The sequence below is a fragment of the Oryza brachyantha genome, chromosome 7, assembly GCF_000231095.2.
Source record: "Oryza brachyantha chromosome 7, ObraRS2, whole genome shotgun sequence".
NCBI classification, from domain to species: Eukaryota; Viridiplantae; Streptophyta; class Magnoliopsida; order Poales; family Poaceae; genus Oryza; species Oryza brachyantha.
Window position 1 is genome coordinate 216,428 of NC_023169.2, and position 22,355 is coordinate 238,782.

Genomic DNA, 22,355 nt, shown 5'->3' on the forward strand with positions numbered 1-22,355 from the left:
TATGCTTGTCTAATTCAAATTACGTACTGCCCGGCTATAGTGTAATTTATTAATCTGACATTAATAAATCCAAGTCGGTCGTTACCGGTGATGGCAAATTGGAATTTGCAACGTATTTAGTAGTGTTGCTCTATATATTTATTTATATGACTTACTCTATGTTTTTTAGGACAATTATTAATGAGCTCATGATGAAAAAGGATAACCATGACACATTCAGGAGCTAATAACAAAGTACTCCCACTGTTTTTTTAATAACGAAGTGCTCCCACCGGTGGGGTGAAGATTTTTTTTATTGGAGTTTAGGGATTAGACGTAAAATTTGAACTTATTTCTCTTCAGGTACGTGACACTGATTTGACCGGCCTGCAAGCATGTTTATGGGCTTACACGCGGGCCGTACATTATAATAGGTAGGCTGCCAGTATGGCCCAGCAGGCCCTATCTTGTTTTGTGCAGGCTAAGGGCCCAATATATAAAAGCTACAGTACTTCCCTGAATATACCTGTATTGTAATGTAATTTAAAGCGGTAGTATTACATAAAAATTTATGATTAATAATTTTATTTTTATTAGATGAAAAAATATGAATAGTACTCTATGTGTGACTATTTTTTTAAATTTCTTGAATTTTTTTAAATAAGACGGATGGTCAAACTCTCGACACAAAAACTAAAAAATTGGTTTTTTTAGGACGAAGGGAATACTTTATTATTAAAAGAATTTTAAGTATGACTTGTCATTTTTTATATTTGTACTAAATTTTTAAATAAGACGAATGGTCAAACATTACAACTAGAAAATCAAACATCTTACGTTATAACGGAGGTGGTATAATTCAGCAGACCATCCTAATAATTAATTAGCAACATGTTAATTGTTATTAGCTATGTTAACATGCTAAAACCTAGGTAGGTAGATAGCTAACTAGATCACCGGCCAGCGTAACGGCAACGCAAAGATACTCTATCAATTCTGTAGCTATTATCTTGATATGATTCTGCCAGCCAAGAGTAGGGAGCCAACCATATGCAGCAGGGAGGGCCTTCCATTCCTTCATGTTAAATCAGCAAAGTCAACTGATTGATGGATCTCGAACGAAGAGCATGCATTAAGGCCTGGTTTAGTTCCCAAAATATTTTTCTAAAAACATCACATTAAATTTTTGGACACCTAAATAAAGCATTAAACATAGATGAATCAAAAAAAACTAATTGCACAGTTATGAAAGAAATCTTGAGACGAACCTTTTGAGCCTAATTAGCCCATGATTAGCTATAAATGCTACGGTAATCAACATGTGCTAATAACGGATTAATTAGGCTCAAAAGATTCATCTCGCGGTTTCTAGGCTAGCCGTAAAATTCATTTTTTCATTCGTGTCCGAAAACCCCTTCCAACATCCAATCAAACATTTAACGTGACACTTCTCCTGAAAATTTTCTCAATCTACACACCACCTAACTCGATCTCAGTATATTATACTTGCTAACTGACACACAGTGAGCGCAGTGCAGATCGACTGAATTGAAGCAGCTAACAAGCTCGCTACTCATCAATGGCGTCGCCGCTCAGACGCATGGCAGTAGTGATGGTAGCTGTGCTGCTCCTGCTAGTGCTAGTGGCACAGGGAGCGGCCCAGCTGCGGACGGGGTACTACCGGGAGACGTGCCCGCACGCGGAGGAGATCATCTTCAGGGAGACGGCCAGGATCATCCGGGCCTCCCCCGACCTCGCCGCCGCCCTGCTCCGCCTGCACTACCACGACTGCTTCGTCCAGGGCTGCGACGCCTCCGTCCTGCTCGACTCCACCGGCGCCAACGCCGCCGAGAAGGACTCCGACCCCAACAAGACCCTCCGGGGCTTCGACTCCCTCGCCCGCGTCAAGGACAAGCTCGAGAAGGCATGCCCGGCCACCGTCTCCTGCGCCGACCTCCTCGCCCTCATGGCCAGCGACGCCGTCGTCCTCGCCAAGGGCCCCTTCTGGCAGGTCCCGCTCGGCCGGAGGGACGGCCGCTCCTCCACCGCCGCCAGCTGCGCCGGCCAGCTCCCCCCGCTGTGCGGCAACGTCACGCGGATGGTGGAGTCGTTCGCCGCCAAGGGCCTCGACGTCAAGGACCTCGTCGTGCTCTCCGGCGCGCACACGCTGGGGAAGGCGCACTGCCCCAGCTTCGCCGACCGCCTGTACGGCGGCGACGCCGACCGGGCGCTGAACGTCGCGTACGCCGACAGGCTGCGGAAGCAGTGCACGGGGTACGACGGCGGCAACGTGACGGCGGAGATGGACCCCGGGAGCTTCACGACGTTCGACACGAGCTACTTCCGGCAGGTGGCGAGGAGGCGCGCGCTGCTCCGGTCGGACGCGTGCCTCATGGACCACCCCTTCACCGGCGCCTACGTCCGGCAGGCCAGCACGGGCAAGTATGACGGCCACTTCTTCCGCGACTTCGGCGAGTCGATGGTGAAGATGGGCGGCATCGGCGTGCTCACCGGCGAGCAGGGGGAGATCAGGCTCAAGTGCAACGTCGTCAACTCAAGCTAGCTAGCAGCTAGCTGGACTACTCGATCGATCTTTCTTCTGCTTAAATTTGCTTATGAATACTAGCTAGCCTAGCTACCAGTAGTATATTAGTTAGTGCATCTACTGTTCCTTCGGATTATTCACTTCAATTCATTTTTCTCCTAATTCCGTCGACCTGTATGCATTGCATGCAAGGATTAATAATTATTGATTTAGTATTCCTTTTATTGTGACATGTAGTTTGTACTAGCTATTGTTAATCCAGAGTATCAAACTTGTGTTGTGGAAACATGATCCTTTTTTTTTTGAGAGAGTGTGGACAAAGTACTATAATGGTCTCTCGGTTTCATATTCCAAAACTGTTAGCTATTTCTAACTTTTCTATTAATCTCTCTCTATATATGTGTGTGTGCAAACATTATGAAACGGATAGTATGTATATTCTTATATGACAAATTTTATAATCATTAAAAATATCTCTTTTTCATGTTATAAAATATTTTGGCATTCACTATAAGTTCTTGTTAGTCTAAAAAAATATGAACACATATAAAACATATTTATTTTATTGAGCGATGGATGAATATGTTTATCTTCATTTGGTACTACCGTTAATTAATAAAATTTGTGGGAAGAAGATGGATGCAAGGACCGGCCAACTTGAATCCGACATATCGAGATTCATTTGAAGAGCGATCGATAGGCGAGAGGATCGCAATTAACTTTTTCATTTGTATATATAATAAAGGATATCATGTTCTGTAAGGCCCAAAGAAAGCCCGTCCACATTCCACAGAGATAGAGTTGGCGGCGTGGTGCACTCAAATGGGCCTACATGATTTGATTTGATTTAGGGAAGGAAACAAACAATCTATGTTACCTCCCTGTACTGTTATAGGCCAGCTCTGATTCATGGCCTTTATTTAACAACATTCATATAAATAGGCTTCCTTAACTAATAAAATACTGTCAATTAGTAATAACATCGTCAGTATTTTAGGACGTGTTCGGTTAGGCAAGAAGGATCTGGCGCGAAAACACAGTAGTAGTATATGATTAATTAATTATTAATTATAAAATATTATAAAATAGATTAATATGATTTTTAAAGCAACTTTCCTATAGAAAACTTCCACAAAAAATACACCCTCCACGTCAGTCCACCCTCCCTACCACCACCACCACCCCCAACAAAAAGCTAGTTGAGTTAAAAAATAACTGACATATTCGAGTGTTGAGTTAAAAAAAAATAACTTATATATGCGTGGGGTGTTTAGTACGATATAGTGTGGAGTTAAAATTTAACTGATGACAACATGAAAGGAATGTGTGCTATTACTGATTGAAGAGTTAAAAATTAACTGACTATCCAATCGCGTTGTGCCATATCAAGTAGCATGGTGTTGCGGTTGAGTCAAAAATTAACTCAAAACCAACTGCCCAGGTATTGCACAATATGTTGATTGTTTAATTAAAAATTAACTGATGTTCACTGGCCTGTATTCGTGCTTCAGTTAGTTGAAATTTGATCGAAAAGAGTCAAAACTTAACTCATTTTATTCAAAGCACCCGCAAGTAATTTAAATAGTTAAAATTTAACTGCATTTTGTATAAGCGGGTGGTTGCTCTATTGGTGGGTGGTGGGGCCTGGGTTGGTTGGGGTGTGTCACGCGCTATGTATTACGTAGCGCTCAGAGCGCTGTATAATAGTTTAGATTAGGGGTTGTTTAGATCCAGTGACTTTTTTTAAGTTCTTATTACATCTGATGTTTGGACATTAATTAATAGTATTAAATATAGACCGATAACAAAACTAATTGCATAAATAAAGGCTATTTCATTAGATAAATTTTTAATCCTAATTAATCCATGATTAGCAAATATTTACTGTAGCATCATATTCGCTAATCATGGACTAATTAGACTCAATAGATTCATCTCTCGAAATAGTACAGAGTATGGGATAAGTTTTATTAATAGTTTATATTTAATACTTATAATTAGTGTCCAAACCTTCGATGTGACAGGAACTAGAAAAAAGTTAGATGGACACAAACAGGGCATCATATAAATTTAGCATATAAAGCATCTAGTAGAAAAAACATTTACATTAAAAATTTATATTCACTAAAAAATATATGTATAAGGTTAATTTGTATATGGAAATTTTGTACGTAGGAAAAATGTGTTGGCGGGTAAACGCACGCATGAGAGTGCTCGCCGGTCGGTCAAATAACTACGCATGGCAAGTTAGTAAAAAAGTTGTTGTCACCAATAGATGACTCCATAAGAAAATGATGGTTTGAAGTTGATAGATATATTAATTATATAGCTATTTTGGAGGGTGGCGGCCACCATATATACTCATCTGTCTATTTCCATATTCCGTCCGAGTGAAAATACATACATGAAGTAAGATATTTGTTAAAGCAATTTTAACATTGTTGAGAATGTACCAGGAGAGGTATCATATTGTTTTCTTTATAAAATTTGGTATCTTTTGGTACCTTAGATACTACTCCCTCTGTTTCATAATATAAGATGTTTGACTTTTTTAATTACAATATTTGATCATTCGTCTTATTCAAAAATTATGAAAATATCATTTATTTTGCTTGTGACTTACTTTATTATCAAATAACTTTAACCACAATTTGTTATTTTTATATTTGTACTAAATTTTTTAATAAAACGAATGGTTAAACATTGCAATTAAAAAAGTCAAACATTTTACATTTTAAAACGGAGGTAGCAGAAGATACTAAATTTTACGTAGAAAATATCTACTAAAAAATGCTCTATTTGTGAACTTGGCTGCGCGCGCGTGGGTGCTGATTTAATCGATCAATATAGATTCATAGATACATACATACATTGATAGCTAGGGTTAAGTACTCTAGCCTGTATATACGCGCACGTCATGCATGTTTAGTATATATCGATCCATTGAATTAAGCTGAACTTTGCTGAAATGGATGGGAGCTGACCAGCACGAAGAAAATAGCTAGATATGGTTGAATCTTTTTGCCGGAAGGAAACATATATAATAATATGTGTGCTTATATATATAATTGCTACTGTACTAACCATTAAGTTTCTTAATTAAAGCTGCACAATGCTGATGTACGTACGTGTACGTACATATGCATCTAGTATCTATCCAAGTAGAAATTAATTTACAGTACAGAAATTTACAATCTTTAAAAGGACCAAGAGGTTATAAAAATATTCTGTAACTTTAGGTATCTTCCTTCTTCTATATGCATCAAAGTTTTATGTTAGAAAAATAAATTTGCGGATGTTATTATTTTTTTTAAGGGATGGTAAAATCAATATATGTTACCCTAAAGCTTGGAAGGACCGATCTCACCCATACTCATCAACTTTAAATACGGTAAAATTATCCTTAGAGCGGGAGGTCGACATATATAGATCTTCATCCATAGTCATCAGGTTAAATAGGAACGATCGAGCAGACGTACAGCTGATTGGATAATTAAGCTGAAATGGACGGGAGCTGACCTACAGCCGTGCAGCGTTTGATGTTGGGATCAACTTGATATTTAACTGTTTAATTCCACGCAGAGCTAGCAACAAATTGCATGCCAAATTAATATATATTCATGCTGTATATTAAATAAGTGTGTTCTATAATTGCCCTGCAGCTATAAATAAATAGATATTTTTCTTGTAGAATTAATATGTACTATGTCGACACTCGATACGGTTAATACTATTACAACAAATATAAGGGCGCACGTATAAAGGTGTCTATTAGCTGACTCTCTCAATCGCCACGTAAGCAAATTTAGTGACGTGAAGGAAAGAGAGAAAAGCTGTTGTCATACGTGACAATAGCTTAGAGTTGACTCTTAGTATTTATTAAAGGAAACTTTCCTGCATAAGAATGTATAAAAAGGAAACTAGCTTAATAAAAAATATTTTATTGTATTAATGAAAAGACCACACCTGACTTTACCTTCATACATATTATTTTAAAATAAACTCTTATTGCTGACGTGGCTTGAGATAGAGTCTGTAATAAACTCTATTATTGAACATGCCCTGGGTGCACGGTCATCGGCCGGATTAAACAAGGTTATCGTTTTCCATATGGTAATAGCAAGTACGCACATATAATTGGTGTATTTAATTTGTTTGGAGCAGTTCTCGTTGACATTCTCCTATCATATATGAAGATGCGTGTGTAGTACAAATGCGAGAGAAGCTGCAAGTACAGAAAGCGAAGTACCTAGTACTACGTACTCGATCATCCATCCAGACGTACGTACCTACATACTACGTACACCAATTGCCATTCGTACGTATTGATTCAACTGCTGCTAGTGCTACCAATCGAGTTAATTAATTTAATTTCCAGCTAGCTAGCTAACAGTGGCAGATCTAGACAACGAGATTAGAACGGTCCGAACGAGTTAAACAGAGTTTCAACCCCTTTTTACTGATCTTTGTTATAAAATTTTAGACGAGTCTTTATGTGACTCCAATAGCTTAACAGGCATAGTGAGGGCTCGAGCCTCACCATCCCTATGCTAGATCCGCCCCTGCTAGCTAAGTATATATGACTGCATATATGCTAAATAAGTTGCCAATAGGTAGCCAATAAATTAAAAATATACTTTATGGGTCTGTCTAGCTTCCAGAAGCTAGACATTGATTGTTTGGCTTTTTCATACACATACTTAAAAACGAAAACTGATTTTTATATAAAATTTTTATATACACATACTTAAAAATATACTTGAAGATGAAGATTTACCCAGGCTCTTGGCTGGCGCGATAATGCTCTAGTCCTACTGAGATTGTATTTGATGATGTGTAATTGCGTGTCCCCTAGGGTGCCCCGTACCCCCTTATATAGTAGGAATATGGCTTACAGATATGAAAGATTCTTAATATGATAAAACTAAAATCTATCTACAGATATGACCGTATAAAATATCAATATTGAAAAATAAATTTCTGCACCTAATTGTGGGGGTACGCATCTCCTAACTCGGAGCGCAGGAAGGATATGTCCGACAAGGAACACCGCCTCATCAGTCGACAACGAAGAACGCCGATGGTGGATGTATGTATCCCCCGCGGATATAAAAGCTAAAACTAAAAAAATAAATTTAGGTAAAAAGAACCTCTAAATCACCTCTAAATTCCTCACCTAGCTAGGAGTTTCTCCTAAACTTTTTGGCTCCCTAAACAGTGGCATGATTCTCACCTAAGTTGTGTGAATGCGTAGTTATGATTCAGAAAATAATTTAGAAGTTATTAGAGGTAAAGAAAACTCGATCAGTTTCTAAATTTGAATAAGTTGATTTCTCATCTTGAAACCATGTATATGGCGCTGCATGCGTATGCATGACGCCATGATAAGATAGGTACTAGGTACATCGATCAATACTGAAGTGGATAATGGGTGCATGTACATATTGGTTTATAAAATCCTTGGTTGCAACAAGTAGCCGCATATACATATATAAGTATATGGGCTAAATTAATTAAAAGCATTAGTCGTTGGAATGGTGGACTATTTATACCTCCCCCCTGCCACAACCTAAGGTCTCCATCGATCTATCAATCATCCAAATTAAGCAATTACTAGCTACTGGGTAGGTATCGATCGAGGTCGGGTCGGGAGCAATGGCGGCGGGAGTAGTAGGATTGCGAGGCATAGCGGTGGCGGTGGTGGTGGTAGGGCTGGTGTCGTCGGCGGCGGCGCACGTGTTCGTGGGGGCGTACAACAAGACGTGCCCGCAGGCGGAGGAGATGGTGTACAAGGAGATGACGGACATCCTGGGGAAGTCGCCGGAGGTGGGCGGGGCGATACTGAGGCTGTTCTCGGTGGACTGCTTCGTGGGCGGCTGCGAGGGCTCCATCCTGCTCAACTCGACGCCGGGCCACACCGCGGAGAAGGACTCGCCGCTGAACAAGGGGGTCCGCGGCTACGAGGTGGTGGACGCCATCAAGGCCAAGCTCGACGCCGCCTGCCCCGGCATCGTCTCCTGCTCCGACACGCTCGCCCTCGCCGCCCGCGACGCCGTGCGCCTGGTACGTATTGCCGGATCGAGTCGAGTGCGCGCCGCGCGTACCTGGTCGGAGTTAGCTAGTTAGCTATAGCTAATGATACATATATATATATAATATATATGGATGGATATGTACTACCTGCAGAGGAAAGGGCCGTACATCCCACTTCCGACAGGGCGGAGAGATGGCAACACCTCTAACGCCGCCGATGTGGGGCCCAACTCTCCTGCCCCCGGCGCCACCGTCTCCGACCTCCTCACCCTCTTCGCCAAGTTCAACTTCACCGCCAAGGATCTTGTCGTCCTCTCCGGTATATACGCGCGCGCGTACTCCTATTATTATATGGGTCTTTTTTTTTAATATTTAAAAAAATATCTTGAGGTATTTTTAAAAAATTCTAATGTAGAATTTTAGTATCTTAAATACAAATAATAATAAATTAAAAAATATGGTACATCATCGGAGTATATTTTTAAAAATGATAAAAAAAAGCTCTTATTTTATACATGTACATACTCCTCCCAATATATATAATATAAAAATCGATTTTCATTTCACCGCCAGCCAAGGATCGATCTTGGTTATGTAGTAGTACTGATTTACCCACGCCACTTATATAATAATGAATTAAATCAAATATCTCTCAGTTGTGGTTACAACTACAACTGAGGGCTTCCTGTTGGGCCGGGCTTCCATCGTGTCGTAACTTAACTATGGGCCGGGCTTAAATCAAAAAGGAATGAAATGGAATGGCAGGTGCGCATACCATCGGCAAGGCGCACTGCTCCACCATCTCCCCCCGCCTCTACGGCAACGCCTCCGTCCCCGACCCCCCGCTCGACGCCAACTACACGGCGGCTCTCCGCGGTCTCTGCAAGCCTGGCGACGCCGACACCCTCGTCGACCTCGACCCCGGCAGCCCCGCCACCTTCGACACCGACTACTACAAGCAGGTGGCCACGCAGCGTGGCCTCCTCTCCACCGACGCCGCGCTGCTCCTCAACGCCGACACCAGGGCCTACGTCCTCCGCCAGGCCAACGCCACCTCCGACGACGAGTTCTTCAGCGACTTCATCGTCTCCTTCGTCAACATGAGCAAGATCGGCGTGCTCACGCACTCCCACGGCGAGATCAGGCAAAAGTGCTCCGCCGTCAACCCGCCCTCGTCCTCGCCCTCCACCTCCGCCGCCGCCATCGCCACCTCGCTCGCCGGCTCGCTCCTCTTCCTCCTCGCGGGTGCCCTCGTGCTGCTCTTCTGATCTCGACCGATCACACATCATATATATTCATCCTGCCGCCTCTGCTCATATATTGCACGACTTTATATTATTTGGACAAACTACATGCTGCTGTCAAAACGTACTGTTCGTTCGTCGTCGCTCAGGATTTATTTGTTTTACACAAAATGATTTCCTTGTCTTTCCCTTAATCTATTATATATCTATGGGTGCTTTTGCTTATATAGTTTTCAAAGGGAGAAATTTGTTTTTGGGGGGAGATGATTAAATTTCTGATTGTGACTGTAGCCTTTGGCCGGCAATTAAGGACCAAACACTTCGTGGATGTACGTACTGCTGCTTTAACTTGTTGGGAATAATGAATTGGGCCCGTCAGCCACTCGTTTGCTGTTTTTTCAGAGTTTCTTTTACAGGATATATTATTATTGAAAACAGGTTGTTTTCTTGAACGGTAACAACCTTGGCGAGTGCCCTTGTGAAGGGCGTCGATGCCCAAGACAGCGGGTCCTCGGCTACGGAGCTCATAGTCTAGACGGTTAAAGGCGTCAGGGTTGTTGCCTGGCTTCCTAATTACGAAGGAGGCGAGATTCGGATGAGAGGGAGGAGATTAGGATTGAAATTATTTTTCTTGATCCCAAAGAGCGTTGATTACATGGATTATATTGGCCCGTGGTCTGCTAACAAAATGAAACTAACTCTAACAAAACGGAACCAACGATGAAAGGAAACTAACTCTCTAACAGAAGTAAACCAACGATCTGCCTGCATGCATGCCTAATTCTATGCCTAGCCACTTGGTGCTAGAAATTTTCCTCCTGGTTATGGGGCCGACGTTGGTACTGGGGGCCCCACGTGACAGCCCTTAGAGATGAGAGCCCAAACTTCGAGACAAGCATATAATAATCAACCGCATATAGGTTCATCAGAAAATTTTTAAACCAACTCGATGACAACGGAGTGTCGGATCTTCCTTCAAGTGATGGTAACTATCAATTTAGCAAAACTTAACACAGACGACACGATCCGGCTTTCAATCAACACGATCCAAACCCTTCACTAATACATTTTAGGCCAATTTATCCAACAACTGCCAACACTGAAAACTCCATAAATAAATACATTTTTCGTTAGCAAAGATATGCTAAATCAGAAGAAGCTCGTGGAACTAACAAGATGAAACCATACCATAGTTAGAGCTGACATATTTGCAAACAAAAAATATGAATAAAACTTTATATACGTATGTTTTTAGCGATCTTAAAGATAGAAATATAAATTTCGATGGAAAAACACTAAAATTAACTTCAAATTTAATATTAAAAATTTAATCTTTTGTTAATAAATATAAACAGAAGTTAAAAGATAGGGATGTCACAGGGTACGTGGAGGGCATGCGTATATGTGATAAGGATGTATGTATATGTATACGTGCATCGTCGGGCCCCATCAAGCCGTACGTGCGGAAGCCTTGTATACATACATAGCAGACAAGCCGTACTTTCTTAATATATAGAAAGTTTATATATAAGTAAATGTATACATAAAAATTAACATATAATGTATCTAGTAAAAAAATATTTACTTAAAAATAATCATCTTATAAGTTGTAGCTAGAAAGATGATATGATAAAAAATTATATATATATGAAATCCGAACGGGTTAACGGCGTGTGGATGTTTGGCTATTAAACTTTATGATAAAAACTGATCGACTCATTAATGATTAAAAAGTAATTCATGGTTAAAAATTTTATATATATGTATTCTTAGGTGAAGATTGAAAAATAAGGTACGGTAAAGAACCTTAAAACCAATTTTAATTATAAGTTTTAAAAGTTAAATTTAGACCTACGAGATACATAAGTATAAACAAAAAGCTTAACGTGGGACCGAGCAAGAGCTGGTAAGCATGACAGATTTGTTGTTCTCGTTCTCACAAGCATGTCCTCTGTTTCCTCTGCTCGTTTGTTTGGCGTTGAAGTTGAAGGGGCATATGCATAGTACTCCATATCACAACCGTGGACTACATATTAATTAAATTCACTTGGCAGATTCTCTTAAGTGAATTATCTCTGAATTATACAGAAGATAAATGTTAAATGTCAAAACATTTGCCACTAGAATAGTTATAAACCAAAACTATATTAATTTATTTTTTGTATTGACAGATATATACATGCATAGTACTTTTCTATGTACATAGATAGACCAAAATAAATGTCCAACGATAAAAATTGTAACAGCGAAGTTGAAGAACAGCGTTTGTACTATTGTAGGAATAAGAAAATCCACATATTTTTATTTTAAAAATAAAATTGTTCGTGGGCTCCGTAACAATCGGTTAGGAAGTCCAAGAACAAACATGCATGTAGCACGACAGGGCAGCTGTTATGAACAGAGAATGCCTCAACAACACGAAATCCAGGACATAATCCAGCGAGCATTGCAAGCCACTACATTAGATAGATATATTACTGGGGCTGCATGCTTGCTCATACCAAGTGTGTCTAATTAATCCCGAGCTGGTAAGCATTGTGCTAGCTAGTATAGCTGGTAATTCATCCCCCAATATTGAGGCCAATTTAGATGGAGTCTCCGTTGTGCACATGCATAATGGCTTGCATGTTGTTCATGTCATGGCGACCATGAACTCTGTATGTATATATTCTCCAAATAATCGAACGATCATCAAAGTCAACTGCCATCGACGGAATATATATACAGTTAGTTTCTAATTAATTCCATTGATCTAATCGAAATAGTGAACATATATATAGTTCTGGTTGAACCGGCCGGCCGGGCATTTTCGATCATTAATTAACAATTAATTAATTAATTAATAAGGCTAGGTGTAGATATGAAGGTGCAAACATTATAAATAGGCAACCAAGCATGCATATCACACAAGATCACTAAGAATTGTGAAGGAAGGAAGGAAGGGCATGATGGCGATGGCAGGAGCAGCAGTGAGGAGGATGGTGGTGGTGGTGGCGGCGATGATGGTGGTGGTAGGGGCGGAGGCGCAGCTGCAGTACGGGTTCTACAACGCGTCGTGCCCAGGGGTGGAGGAGATGGTGCGCGCGGAGCTCAAGTCCATCTTCGCCAACGACACGACGCTGCGCGCGGGCCTCCTCCGCCTCCACTTCCACGACTGCTTCGTCCGCGGCTGCGACGCCTCCCTCATGCTCAACTCCCACAACTCCACCGCCGAGAAGGACGCCGACCCCAACCTCACCGTCCGCGGCTACGAGGCCATCGAGGCCGTCAAGGCCAAGGTCGAGGCCGCCTGCCCCCTCCTCGTCTCCTGTGCCGACATCATGGCCATGGCCGCCCGCGACGCCGTCTACTTCGTACGTTTTTAATTGTCTTTCTTTCTCCATGACTATACTCCATGGCTCGACTTGACCTGAGCTGTCCGTGCCCTGCAGAGCGATGGCCCCCTGTACCAGGTGGAGACCGGACGCCGCGACGGCAACGTGTCCAAACTGGCGGAGGCGCTCCGCGACCTGCCGCCGTCCGACGGCAACGTCACCGTGCTCACCCACTACTTCGGCGTCAAGAACCTCACCTTCAAGGACATGGTCGTCCTCTCCGGTACGCACGCATGAACCTCCAGCTAGCTAAACGGATCCATCGAATGAATTACTAATATATATGCATGCAATCTATTATATATAACGCACGCAGCCGCGCACACCTTGGGCGTCGCCCACTGCTCCTCCTTCTCCAAGCGGCTCTACAACTTCACCGGCGCCGGCGACCAGGACCCGTCGCTGGACCCGGCGTACGCCAAGCAGCTGGCGGCGGTGTGCAAGCCCGGGAAACTGGCCAGCGTGGAGCCCATGGACCCTCTGACGCCGGTCAAGTTCGACAACGGCTACTACAAGTCGGTGGCGGCGCACCAGGCGCTGCTCGGCTCCGACGCCGCCCTACTCGACGACAGCCTCGCCGGCGCCTACGTCCGCCTCATGACCAACGACACCAACCTCAACACCTTCTTCGCCGACTTCGCCGTCTCCATGGTCAACATGGGCAGGGTCGGCGTCCTCACCGGCACCGACGGCCAGATCAGAGCCACCTGCGGCATCTACGTCGACTGATCCTCCCATCAATTAATCAAAGATTGATTGGAATTGGATTGATTCATTTCTCTTTTAGCCAATCCACCATTGACGTACGTCGTGTTCTGGCGCTCGACGATCATCATTATTATTTGTGCCTCGATCTCTTGTTTTGCCGGATTTCTACTTTTAAAAGTCTAAAGACATTTTGGAACGTATTAGTTGGTTCCACGTTTGTTGGTAATCGATTTTAATTTCCCGGATTTCTATATTGTTTTCCACGCTCAAAACAAAGATATGGCTCTCCTCCTATAACCTAATTTGGTCCATTCACTATTACATTTCTTTAAATATCCAAGGTAGAGCTGATCTTTCTACACCATTTAATGGCTAACTGTTAAGAGTATGGAAGGATCAGAATCAAAATTCATGATGCATACGTAAGGAACAAAACCAAACTCAGGGGGCGTGAAAGTCATTGGCTAAAATTTTTAAGGGTGTGGAAGGAATGTTCTCGTCCTTTATATGCCCATATTTTCCCAACTAAAATTACAGCGATTCCAGGACAATATTGAATATGTTTGAGACACCAGAAATTAATTAGGAAGGTGTACTCTGTTCTCAGATAAAATTAGGAAAAATACAAAGCGTGGGGCAATTAATAAGTGAACAAAAAGGAATAATCACTCTGTTTTCCCAGATGAGTAGAAATAGATTCTTCCTTGAAAAGACTTAATAAACTAGACCTCTCACAGCCAGCCAGTGGGTGATACATATGAAACGTTCAGTAATTAGATAATATATCTAACACGACAAACGATTGTTGACACCATGGCAAGTCATGAGCATTTAAAATATAATGGGCTGCTGATTTTACAGGCAGCCCCCTTAACGCAGGCGGGTGTTTTATCCACTTAAGGGGGCCCTTGTAAAATCTCCCACCTCTCTCCGGTGCTTACAAATGCGTACATTTTGCAGGAAGCCCCCTACTCTGGTTAATCATCGTTGATCGTCCGTCCGACCGAAGCCAACGGGTGTAGGCTACATTGGATAAATCGTCCAACTAGAATTCAAATTTGCAATTCATGCATGGACCATAATATGATATCAATTAGTACAAGGTTTATACTGTCTACGACAGGAAAAAAATCATATAACCAAATATTCTCCATGACGCGAATAGAGATATATATATGGTTGGTCACAAATATTAGTGAGAACATGCCGCATACGCAGGTGGTCTCCTAAAATGTTTTAATTTTTTCCTATTTACTCGGTTCTGCTTTATAATTTGATAGTATGACTATTATTTCAAAAAAGTTTAACGCCAAATTGCTTTACAAATACATATTTATTCCTAGGAATTTTTGTAATTTTTCCACAAAGATTTTCAAAATTTTAAATTTGGTTCAAATTCACAGGGTGCTACCGCTGGTAACCCATGCCGGGGCCTCGTGGGGACACCGGTTACTGCAGTAAGGAAAACCATGAGCCCAATCGATATAGCCCAATAAAATGTGCAAGGAATCTGTTGGGCTTTTCTGCGAGAATTCTCGAGGCCCAACCTTCTTCTTGTTGTTGGACGCGTGAGTTGGGTTGGGCCACGCGCGTGTCCACGAATTTGTGCATAGAATGGGCCTCCATATATGTACGGACAAAAAAATAGAATATTACAATGTATACTGTCAGTGTCAGCTCACTCAACCGTTATTTATAATCGTTAATTTGCCTTTTCCAGGCTTACAGGCAGCCAGCCAGCTTTTGCATGTTCACACAAAATTCTACTAGAATTATTTCCATGTATAAACAATTATATGTGTGTACAACAATCATAAACTATTTCCATGTACAAACTAAACTCCTAGATTATAATTTGTTTTCTTTTTTCAATCAGTGGACGGCACATTAATTTCAGAAAATTGGCACCTGAAGTTTTCAGGCCAAGGGAAAATTATATATGTGTGCATATGGATGTCAGGCAAAAAATTTTTCCCATTTCATTGCATTAAGGTCCATGCATCACCCAGGCAGCTAGCTAGCTGTCTGTCTGTCTGGCTTAACAACTCACAGCTGTATTGTTAATTAATTATGTTTCATTTGGAGAGGAATCTTCCTACCCCAGAAAAGCCAATGCAATGAAGGCAGCTCTAGCCTCTAGCTAACGTAACTACTCATCCAATAATCTCACAGTCACAGCCTGATCAATCGAGTTGACACGTTTATAGGAGTATATATATACCAATGCAGCATCGCCACTCACATGCATGATCAATCTGCTTGTTACTACATAGTGCTACATTTTTCTCTAAATGTTTAACATCATTAATTTTCAGCAAACGTTTTGACCATTAATTTGTCTTATTCAAAAATATACATAATTACTAATTATTTTTATATTATTTTATTTATTGTTAAGTATATTTTTATGCATATATAGCTCTACATATTTATAAAAAATTTGAATAAGACGAATGGTCAAATATATATAAAAAAAATCAATTGCATCAAATATTTAGGGACCGATATATGCCAACGAAGCCTATATTATATGTTATTGCAGGCAAGTAATTCGTGGCGCCAAATTTGGGTGCTTAATTATAATCAACGACGACCCTGCTCTACACTTGCACTAGTATAGTCCTTAACAAGTAGTTGCACAGCACCATGTATTTCCTGCACTCAGCTGCCTGGCTTCCAATATATTGGTCAATTTGCACTGTTAATTTATTGGTCTTTTTTGCATTGTTAGTTTATTAGTAGTTAGGTCAAGTTTAGCTCTTAATTTTCAGCGCAGATTTGTGGAAGGCATTAACTTTTTCGTACATGCATGCATGTATGCCCAAAAGAAATTAACCAAACTAACTAACGTGGGAACATTTAAACAAAAGGACAATATGATTATAGTTTTTATAATCTCTAACTGGTCTCCATGTTAGCGCGTTTGGTCGGGTTTGGACTTTGAAACACATATACATATATATGTCGCATATGTATATGTTTATGCCCCAGACAAACGGCCGGCCGCGGTGGAGTAGAAACTAAAGAATAATTAATGTAAATCAATTTGCAGACCATAATAACCGGTTTAATTATATCTATTAGATATATACATTGTATGGTAGGTCAATACTATTAATTGGTGTTTATGTTAACAATTAATGGGATGACATGTTTTATACTCCATGTTGGTTTGGTATTAGGCATCATGTATGCAGGCATATGCACATGGATCGATCATTACATATGCCTGCCTTTCTGGAAGGAAGGAATTATATATATTAAAGTGGAAGCCGGTAGCCGGGTGGAAGAAGAAATACATATATATGTGTCTGCGCAGATTAATACATATATGCAGTGTTATTCAATACTCCTAATTTAGGAAAAGAACCCCGTTACGGTAATCTCTACTACCAGTAGCAGAAATAAATCTGAACTATTAATTTATTTTTATCGAACGGTTTAAATCTATTCTTACTGTCGTATCATCTTCAGCAGTAGAAATTCGAAGGGACATAATATTATCTAAAAAATAGGCTTAGAGAGGTAAAATCATACATTTGTCTGTCTATAGAAAAATATACCATCGATAACATGCTAGGTATCAATACGATAGGGTAAATTAATAAAACATCTTACGAGAATTGGTAAAATCGTAAATACCAATATTATCCTTAATCACTGAGTTAGTTAAGTACTAAAATACCCATATAAATTGAGTCTAGATCGATTGTACTGACTACCGAGTATCGGTAGGGAGCACCATAGTATTTCTGTTAGGAAAATTAAGTTCAACATGTGAGCTAGTAACATAGTACTGTGTAATACAAAGATGTTAGAAAACGGCGTACTGTTGAAACGAGATAGCCTGGTATCTAGATATCAAACTGATCTGATGGAATTGGAATGTTTTTCGATCGTTGGATCAAAACTGGACGGACCATATTTGAGTGCTACAGTATCAAAAATAATATGTCTGTGGTGTTTATATCACTGTTCATGGAACTTTTTTACTGTTTCACTCACATGCAGGGGTGGATTTATCACCGGGGCTAGGGGGCTTCAACCCCCTACCCGATTTACGCCATTGAAGCCCCCTTAGCCCCCCTCCCCAATAAAATTTTTAGTATTATTGAAGAGAAGGAAGGGTCAAAAGTAGACATCAATGTCATGGGTTTTTAATTCTCTTTCGTCTGTCCTCTGTTAATAGATCCGCTGCTCACATGAACAGTGTTTGTCGATTGAGAATTAATACACATATGTATTAGACTTTGATATGCCTATTTCATGGTAGAACGGTAGCCGTTCCGTAGTCTTCTGACATAGGAGAGTACTGTAGACAATAAGGGTGGTCAATGCAGTATGCCGCGTATGTGTACCAACCCCCATCCCATGCAGTTGGCATATCATATCGATCGATCTGTCGGTGTTTCTCAGCAGCCACCACCTCGCGCTTTAGTTAGTTAATTGCATCACTCTATATATACAGTTAAGCTTATTATCTTAGCTGCAGCCTGAGAGCCCGGAGGAACCACAAGTCTAGTAATTAATCAGTCGTCTCGATCGATCAGCAGCAAGCAAGCTAGCAAGCTGAGATTTATACATCGATCGATCCGTGTGTATGGCGAAGACTGAGGTGTTGGTCGCCGTGGTCGCCATGGCAGCTCTGGCGCAGCTCGCCGCCGCGGTGGTGCACCCAGTGGGCGGCAATGGCGCCTGGGACACCACCGGCAACTACAACGCCTGGTCCGCCTCCCAGAAGTTCTCCCAGGGCGACTCTATCTGTAAGCTATCATACCAATTAATTCACACCTACGTACTAATACTATAGGAGCTAGATGACATGTCGATCGATCGATCACTAATTAATCACCATGCAAATGCAAATGCAAATGCAAATATGCAGTGTTCACCTACCCCCCCTCGCACGACGTCCTCGAGGTCAGCAAGGCCGACTACGACGCCTGCTCGCCCGCCAACGCTGTCGCCTCCTACACCGGCGGCAGCAGCACCATCAAGCTCGCCGCCCCAGGCAAGCGCTACTTCATCTGCGGCCTGCCCGGCCACTGCGCCGCCGGCATGAAGCTCGAGGTCACCGTCGACGCCGCCACCAAGCCCAGGCACAAGAAGGCCGTCGCTCCGGCCACCGCCCCGTCAATGCCTCCCGCTGCATCCTCGCCCAACGGTGAGATGCCCGCAGTGTCCTCGCCCACCGGGGCCCCGGCGCCGGCGGCGTCTGGCGCGTCCACCATCTCCATGAACGGCGCCAAGGCTGCCGCGGCGGTCGCCACAGGAATGGCCTTGGCCTTCTTTGCCATGTGAGGCGCCCCCATTAATTAGTTAATTGCATCTTCAATTTATTTTTATTTTTTGGGCTGCTTAATCCCTTCCATAATCATGCCACTCCCCTAGATGTTGAGAAAATTGTCAATGCTTGCTTAGCTGTTGACAAAATTTGCAGGCATTTTTGCTCCTTCTTTTTCTTTGCCTTCTGATCCAGTGTGTATCTAATTATTAGTGTATGAATGTTTAATTTGTTATCTCTCTCGACGGAATAAATCGACATATTGTGATTCTTTCAACATATACATGATCATTCAATTGATCATTATAAGCCTGCAGTGCATGCAGTTTACATCACTTAATTAATATGTGCTCCAGGTCTATGTATAGGTTTACTATTTCAGAAGAGTTTTTTGAAACCTTAAAATTTTCCATAATGGGTATACCTAAGGTGACTGAAATTCCAAAATTTTTGAAACTTCGGGAAAAAAAAAGAAATTTCAGCATAAGAACCTCTTCTTACAAGGATCGCTTGTAAAAAAAAGAAATTTTGGAAATTATAAAATTTTGTGGGACTTGAGAAAGTATCTCAAAATACCAAATTTTTAGTTTAAATTTTGCTACACTGAGATATTTTCTCAAGGATGCTAACCTACTTCAATTTTTACACTAGAATGTCTATGCACTATTATGTGTGCCCGAGATGCTCAATATATATGCTCTTCAGCTCTTGTTAAAAGTTAATGTTGATCAGTGAAGGATCAAAGACAAGATCTCTAAATAGCTAGTGTAAATAATACACAAATGATGGAAAACATTCATTCAATGCCTGCGACACATCTTCACATTGCATTGCAATTAGAGACCATTTTGTTGGCTTGTTGCCTAGCAGGCAAAACTAAATACCTGCAAAATCTAATTAGGAGCAATAATATAAATCCACAATCTATTAATTTCCAGAGCTCAAGATATTCAATTCTAGCCAAAGTCCATGGGAGACACACGACATATAAGTATTGCACACCACATTAATTTTCCATGCTTATTTTTCTAAGGACACTCAATAGTCATTACTTTGCTTAAGAGCATGACTAATAGCAAATGGTACTGATTCCCATGTCCTTAGCGCGCTTCATACTGAACAGCTGCCAAAATGAGAAGACACAAAATGAATGATTTGACATGGCAGCATAGCAAGGCAAGGATAAATGCATCACACAAACAAAGAGCCAGATGTAAACTATATATGTTCTGAATCTATAATACTGTAAAAATATTTCTTGTTTTTCTACCTTCTTTATAGAATAAGCAGAACTCCTGCCATTTTCCTTTTAAATAAATTTTTCAGTCCAAACTAAACAAGCCATCAATAAAACATCAGTATTCAGTTTTTATGTGATTCTTGTGTGGCCACTGAGCTTGTTGAACCTTAGAGATAACATGATACCGTTCAATTTCTGCATTTGCGCTCGAGGACCAATGTCCGTCTGGCCTGAGCAAACCTTTACACGCCTCCGTTACCTTTTGGGAGGCCTACGCCCCATAGAAATTGTCTACCTGAGACTGTCCCTTGGCCGCGGGTCTAACATAAGATTAAAATCCGAGCTCTTTCAGAGTGGTATCTCACTGACAGCTCGGTTAACTTAGTCTAAGCATTATGACCAAGGTAAGAACAAAGCATGACATAGAGCTAGAAATGTCTTGTTTTTATATGAGACAAACATATGGTTGGTTGTTATCAATTTTAACAAAAAGAAAAAGAGAAATGGAGAATATGTTTTATTAAAAATGGCATATATATTTAGAGCAGATGACAATTGCAGGTTCCATACTTTTCTTAAAATGGTGAAAACTAAACACAAATAGAAAAAATGGGATAATCCAATAATAGACCAACTCACCCCAGGATGGTTTGATAGCTCAAACTAAAAACATAGAGGTCTAGAGCAATGTGGGAAGATAGTATATTAGTATATCAGCAATTAGGAAAGATATACGATATGCTAATTTCAATGTTTTTCCATGTTAAGTTGGAATTGATTGTCATGGTTTGCATGCTTACAACAGTTTAACATTTCCAAGGACATTCTTCTTGTAGAATACCACATACAAATATGTAATAGTTGTGATAAGAATCTTGAAAAATCGTTGTGATCATAGTAAGATCACTTGGCCTTCATATCAGTTGAATATAAATTAATTTGATGCTCGCAATCAAATTTTTACATGCACTTGTTATAAAGCTAATCTACATGTATGTGTGTTGCAAAAGACAACCATGTCTTTTAAAATGTATCATGTACTACTCCATTAAATATACTCCACATGTGCAGAAGCTAGCCAACGATAACACAAGAAATTTCACAATAATAAATTAAGTAATGGTATTTAGAGTTATCGTACCTTTGCAGGTTCGCTTCTTGTAGAAGATGCGACAACCACATTCACTGCACTGGATGACATCCGTTGGCTTGAGTGATATCTCAATTCCACAATCTAGAGCAACACATATAAAATTTGTATTATATCATGCTGGTGCAAAATTTAAGCCACAATATAGCTAGCATAGAGCAAAACAAATTGCCCCTCATCATGAGTGGTTAGAATATGTAAAAGAAATTTTGAAAACAAACAAGTTATCCATCATCTGCAGATGTAGCATGGTTTGAATCTGGATCATACAAACATACTACAATCATTTGATCATCTTGTGTGTAGGTACACGCATCCGCAAGAACCAGCATAGATGGAGTTTCATGAACTCCAAACACAAGTAGGATCTTGCATGATGATGCCTATTGTGTTTTCCCTACCAACTTGTCAAAAAATCAAAAAGAAAATAGAAAAATGACAACGTTCGGTGGAGTTTTTCCATAATCAAGAGAGAGGGGGCAGTGGACCTCACCTGCACAGACATACTGATGGGTTTCGAATGCTGCAGATCCATCGGTGCCGATGAGCTAGGGTTGGTTTGCATTGTGTTGTGCCGCCCTTGCGTTATGCACGAAAGGGGGAGAAGAGAGGCAGTCACGGAGAAGAAGGGAGTCGGCTGAACCCACTAAGAGGTGATGAGATCCTAAGGTAAGTCTGGGTTCTCCGATCAGCCCTGCCCAATTCTACCAATACAAGGTATATATTAATGTTCTTATCATTTTTTTCTTTCATCTATAACAAAATATTATGTGATAATTTTTCTATACATAAATTAAT

The 22,355-nt window shown here is 41.0% G+C and overlaps 4 protein-coding genes across 4 annotated transcripts; all 4 read left to right on the forward strand.

Moving 5' to 3' along the window:
- The first annotated feature begins 1,549 nt into the window (after positions 1-1,549).
- LOC102714301 (peroxidase 1-like) lies at positions 1,550-2,542 on the forward strand. Its single transcript, XM_006657328.1, has one exon. The coding sequence runs from the start codon at positions 1,559-1,561 to the stop codon at positions 2,540-2,542; it is 984 nt and encodes a 327-aa protein (XP_006657391.1). The 5' UTR covers positions 1,550-1,558.
- A 5,637-nt stretch (positions 2,543-8,179) lies between these two features.
- Positions 8,180-10,188, forward strand: LOC102708353 (peroxidase 1-like). Its single transcript, XM_006658134.3, has 3 exons — positions 8,180-8,587; positions 8,711-8,876; positions 9,323-10,188. The coding sequence occupies exons 1-3, from the start codon at positions 8,180-8,182 to the stop codon at positions 9,823-9,825; spliced, it is 1,077 nt and encodes a 358-aa protein (XP_006658197.1). The 3' UTR covers positions 9,826-10,188.
- A 2,591-nt stretch (positions 10,189-12,779) lies between these two features.
- On the forward strand, positions 12,780-14,140 carry LOC102714568 (peroxidase 39-like). Its single transcript, XM_006657329.2, has 3 exons — positions 12,780-13,154; positions 13,233-13,398; positions 13,492-14,140. Exons 1-3 carry the CDS (start codon positions 12,780-12,782, stop codon positions 13,902-13,904), a joined length of 954 nt encoding a protein of 317 aa, XP_006657392.2. The 3' UTR covers positions 13,905-14,140.
- A 4,343-nt stretch (positions 14,141-18,483) lies between these two features.
- On the forward strand, positions 18,484-19,184 carry LOC102708633 (mavicyanin-like). The gene is made up of 2 exons (XM_006658135.1): positions 18,484-18,646; positions 18,769-19,184. Exons 1-2 carry the CDS (start codon positions 18,484-18,486, stop codon positions 19,182-19,184), a joined length of 579 nt encoding a protein of 192 aa, XP_006658198.1.
- The last annotated feature ends 3,171 nt before the right edge of the window (positions 19,185-22,355 follow it).

Excerpts from the sequence above, each read along its gene's own strand:
- LOC102714301 (XM_006657328.1), top strand. The coding sequence starts at position 1,559 with ATGGCGTCGCCGCTCAGACGCATGGCAGTAGTGATGGTAGCTGTGCTG.
- LOC102708353 (XM_006658134.3), top strand. The coding sequence starts at position 8,180 with ATGGCGGCGGGAGTAGTAGGATTGCGAGGCATAGCGGTGGCGGTGGTG. Across the intron at positions 8,588-8,710 it reads CCCGCGACGCCGTGCGCCTG|AGGAAAGGGCCGTACATCCC; the intron begins GTACGTATTGCC and ends TACTACCTGCAG. Across the intron at positions 8,877-9,322 it reads GGATCTTGTCGTCCTCTCCG|GTGCGCATACCATCGGCAAG; the intron begins GTATATACGCGC and ends ATGGAATGGCAG.
- LOC102714568 (XM_006657329.2), top strand. The coding sequence starts at position 12,780 with ATGGTGGTGGTGGTGGCGGCGATGATGGTGGTGGTAGGGGCGGAGGCG. Across the intron at positions 13,155-13,232 it reads CCCGCGACGCCGTCTACTTC|AGCGATGGCCCCCTGTACCA; the intron begins GTACGTTTTTAA and ends CGTGCCCTGCAG. Across the intron at positions 13,399-13,491 it reads GGACATGGTCGTCCTCTCCG|CCGCGCACACCTTGGGCGTC; the intron begins GTACGCACGCAT and ends TAACGCACGCAG.
- LOC102708633 (XM_006658135.1), top strand. The coding sequence starts at position 18,484 with ATGGCGAAGACTGAGGTGTTGGTCGCCGTGGTCGCCATGGCAGCTCTG. Across the intron at positions 18,647-18,768 it reads CTCCCAGGGCGACTCTATCT|TGTTCACCTACCCCCCCTCG; the intron begins GTAAGCTATCAT and ends GCAAATATGCAG.